At 31.0% G+C, this 4,574-nt stretch overlaps 1 protein-coding gene across 1 annotated transcript; it reads right to left on the reverse strand.

Moving 5' to 3' along the window:
* Nucleotides 1-1,744: 1,744 nt before the first annotated feature.
* LOC110620501 lies at nucleotides 1,745-3,500 on the reverse strand. The gene has a single exon (XM_021764270.2). It carries the CDS (start codon nucleotides 3,361-3,363, stop codon nucleotides 1,843-1,845), a length of 1,521 nt encoding a protein of 506 aa, XP_021619962.1. The 5' UTR covers nucleotides 3,364-3,500; the 3' UTR covers nucleotides 1,745-1,842.
* Nucleotides 3,501-4,574: the final 1,074 nt, after the last annotated feature.

A 4,574-nucleotide genomic window follows, 5' to 3' on the forward strand; every position in this document is an offset into this window, starting at 1 on the left:
TTTAATCTAATAACTTTTTTATTAAACACTGTCCTCTATTTTAAATTTAAAATTTTTCTCAAAATTCATTTAGTAGCCAAATAAATATTTAAATTTCAAATTCTGAATTTTAATTTCAATATTTGAAATTCAATTTTTAATTTGAATTTATGCAATTCACACATAACTTAAAAGCGGCTTCTTCTTCTTCTTATTATTATTCTAAAAAGAGTGAGTTGCTTCTTTTATGCTTTCCACATGGTTTGTGTTTCTTGAGAAGAGTTGAAATTTGCTTCATTCATCACTTTCCACATGGTTTTGGCGATGGATGGTCGTAGATGTAGCCTTTAAAGATGTTTTTTTGCTTTTGTGCGGGCTCATTTTGGATGGCTATGCTAGATTTTCTCATCTCTGGTGATAGTTGCTCTTCAGTAGTTGAAGTCTAAGCGGACTTGCTTAACTCCACCTAAACCATAGAAGGCTGCATTTAAAAGCTTCTGTGCCGCCTCGTTTTGAGTGGGCATGCTAGATCTTCTCATCTCCGGTGATAGTTGCACTTCAGTGGTTGAAGTCTAAGCCAATAATTATTGACTTGCTTAACTCTACTTAGGATTGTAAATGAATTAAACTGTTCCTAAACTATTTAAAATTCATTTCGATAAAAACTCAATCGGGTTCGATTCATTTTCTAAACGAGTCAAAATCGAACTCACTTTTTAGGCTCGTTTAATAAACGAATCGAGTTTGATCTTAGCAGTATTCAGCTCGTTTAGACTCGCGAGTTTGACTCATTTTCAAGTTTATGAACAAGCTCGCGAGCTTACTCGTGAACAGGCTTGCGAACAAACTCGCAACATGAATCACACATTGAAAATTAAAAGAATATAGAGGATCGTGACTTCTCTATAAAAGAACAACCTTTTTACATTTTTTTTATTAGTTTTTGATTTGAGAGGTTTCAATTAAATAAAAAAATTTAATTTAAAATTTTTTTAATAACCTTATAATTTAAATTTTATTTTTAATTTAAGTTTATTTATAATTTAAATAAATTTAAATTATATTAAACTTGTTTATAATATAATCGAGTTTAAATTCGAATCTAAATAAGTTTAAATTTAAACTTTTTGAGTGAAATTTGAATTGGTTCATTAATATGATAAACAAATTTATTATGGATCGAACTCAAACCGACCTCCAATTTAATATTTATTTTATAAATCGAGTTTGAATTTATAAATAAAATTAGAGTTAAATTTGAGTTCAAACTCGAATTTTAAATTTATTTTTTAATCGAATATGAGTTTATTAAAAGTCAGTTTGGGTTAGTTCATTACCGCCTTCACTCTACTTAAACCATAGAAGGCTGCATTTATTTTTAAACCGCGAGGATAACCATCTCGAGAGATTTTATAGTCAATCATTCTGCCTTGATTGCTCGACCTTTGAAAGCCCAAAAGTTGTTTGAAGCTCTAGCCGTCGACCTTTCTAATGATTATTAGAGATTGTCTCTCATGCATAGGGTTTGCCTTGGTCATTCCTGGAAGAACAACACTGATTTGTTTTTTGAATATTTTCAACTTGATCGGGCTATGTGGGAAGGTGAGAGACACAGACGGTGCGACAGTCTCTCATTTCCCTCACGAGCCCTAAGGTTTGGTTTATGGGCCTTGGAGTGTTTTCTAGGCTGCTTATCTTGCTGATCTCACTTAGAATATACCCATTTCAAAATTTTTATTTTTTTAATTAATTAATAAAATGTACATAAAATAAACAAACTGATCAATTATTTTTTTATAAACACAATTAAATAAAAAATACCTACACAACAAAGACCTCTAATTCCTTTTCCTGATTTGGTAGCTAGCAATCTCTATAAACACCAGAATCTACTTCACATGAACATATATTCTCCATAATAATTGAATTTAGAGCATTATTATTATCATTACCTTGTTGGATTATTCTATAATTATCCCTCTCCTCTGATGAGTTTGACTCACTGAGTTCACTCGCCGCTGGGATTGACTCACTCAATTTTATCAAATCTATGCTCTTCAATATGTGCCCATTGTCCACTAGTTGACTCAAAATTGCTGACTCCGTTGTTGATTTCCCCTTGTGTTTCATCGCAACTCGGACGATTTCGGTTAGCATTGCATTTGAAAACCGGCGAATTCCTCTAGTTCCGCCCATCAAAATTGCTGGGTTAACTTGAGAATGGGACGCGCTTTTGTTTGAGTTGTTGTTTTTGTCTTTCCTTTTGGCATGCTTGGTTGAGCTAATGGTTTCTTGTTTTGTTGTTATGTACACCGACTCTGAACTCCGATTCCTGAATCGGCCGAGTGGGTCACTGAGTAACAGTAGCCTTTTCACGTCCACTAACATTATATGCTTAAAATTTCTCCTAACTCGACCAAGCAGCATTGGATAACAGGCCCATCTTCTCAAACTCATTGGTATATGGTCTAGGAACCCGGAAAGCGAGTTCTCCGGATCAAGCTCACTCGCTTCAAAACCCACCACCGACCCATAACTCAAGTGAGTCGACTCACCTTCATTTTCTTTCGAGTCACTGTGATTATCAACCCGAATTTTCTTCCCCCACAGAGGTTCACATATTTCCTTGCTCTCACGCTTCACAAACTGCGTAACATTAAATCTCAAAGCCGGCACCGACACTGAGTCATGACTCTTATTGTTCGATTTTCTGTAGAGATGAATGAGTCTCAAGAACGAGTTGTTCTCTTCTCGAATCAAATCTTCAAATCTTGATTCAGAAGAGGAAGAACCAAATAAGAAAACCAAGTCAGCTCTGGCTGTGAGACCTGACCTGAGCAAGAGTCTTAAGAAAAGCCTGAACTCATCTTCATTGGTGTCCTCCACTGCATGAGCTACAACAAGATCACGCATGGCTCTGGTTCCACGGCTATAGAGCTTCCCCATTCCCTGTAAAGCAAAAGAAGATAGGAACTCAGTTCTTTTACCATTTCTGGATTGGTATCTGCTCGGCCAAATGCTGTAAAACCAAGAAAGATTGGATTTTTTCTGGTGGGTTTTGATAAAACTGTTACGAGGGTTGTCTGAGAGAAACCTGCGTGGAGCTTTAATGGCGGTGGTGGGGTTGGGGATGGTGGGTTCGAAGGTGGAGAGAGTGAACAGGAGGAGCGTGAGAAAGAGTAGAAGAACGCAAATAGAAATGGTGGATTGGGTTCTGGTGAGGATGGGGCTATTGGGGTTGATTCTTTTGATGGTTGTTCTGCCGATACTGTTGGGGGTTGAATGGGGAGTAACTTTACCGACAATGGGGTTGGAAGGGGTGATGGCGGAGGAGGCGGCGGCAGCGGAGTTCTCTTCAGGGAAGAAGACAAAGAGTAATCCCATGCCCCAATTTTCGTTGCTGGTCTTGGCTTTTCACTTGGGAGCTGTGATGGCCATTTCTCTCTTTCTCTGCACTTTCGGCTTGGTGGAATCGGGAACTGATGCTTGTTATTTGGCAAGCTTATGAATACTTTTCCGGAGGCGATTGGTTTGGTTTGTTTTAGGCAAACTATATTTATATTTTAATTTTAATTTAATTAATCTAATCTTTATATTTTAATATAATTTTAATTAATTCATAAATTTTTAAATTTTGATAATTTATGCATCATTTTAATAGTCTAATAATATGTCATATATTTTATATAAATTAATGATTAAATAATTAAAAATTTTAATATTTATATTATTTTATATTTTAATTCAAATATTTAAATTTTAAATTAATTAATTTAATATTTACATTTACATATAATTTTATTTAATTTTTAAAAATTTAAATATAAAAATTTAAATAGAATGTTAAATATAATATTTTATCTTTTTAAATATAAATTAATTTTATAGTTTAAATTTAGTAATTTGTAAATTAATTAAAATTGTATTAAAATATGAAAATTAGGTTAATTAAATTAAAATTAAAATATAAATACGTATAAATGTTGGCTTTGTGAATTAATTAGTCTTTATTTTATTATTATTATTATTCATTGATATTTTTTTTATATTTCAAATGAACCATAAGTTCAATTTAATTTTTTAAAATAAATGAAAATTTAAATATTTATTTAAGTTTTAATTAGTCTTATTCTAATAAATTATTAGTTTAATTACAAAATATTTTTAATTTTAAATATCAAAATCTTTTACTATTTTATTGTTTTTATGTTTAATCTAAAAATTATAAAGAATCATTTTATTATTATTAAAAAATAATATTGTATTAGTTCAATACATACTTAGATTTAAAAACATTATTAAAATAAAATTCATGATTTTATTAAAAAAAAGTCAAATTGAGCTCACTTATTTAATGAAAATTCAAGAGTTTATTGATTTTTTTTATTTAAAACAATTCATTTTAAAAAAAGAATATAAATTAATGTTTATGAAATCTTTTAATCTAAATAAATAAAATTTATTTAAAAATTCAATTAAATTATTTTTTTATAAAATTCTTGATTTTGAATAAAAATTTCTTTTTAAAATTTTTTCATTTTAAGATTTTTTCCCTATTAAATATGCCATTTCATCATTTTCCCTATTTCAATCTC

The sequence above is a fragment of the Manihot esculenta genome, chromosome 8 (genome assembly GCF_001659605.2).
Source record: "Manihot esculenta cultivar AM560-2 chromosome 8, M.esculenta_v8, whole genome shotgun sequence".
In the NCBI taxonomy this organism is placed as follows: domain Eukaryota; kingdom Viridiplantae; phylum Streptophyta; class Magnoliopsida; order Malpighiales; family Euphorbiaceae; genus Manihot; species Manihot esculenta.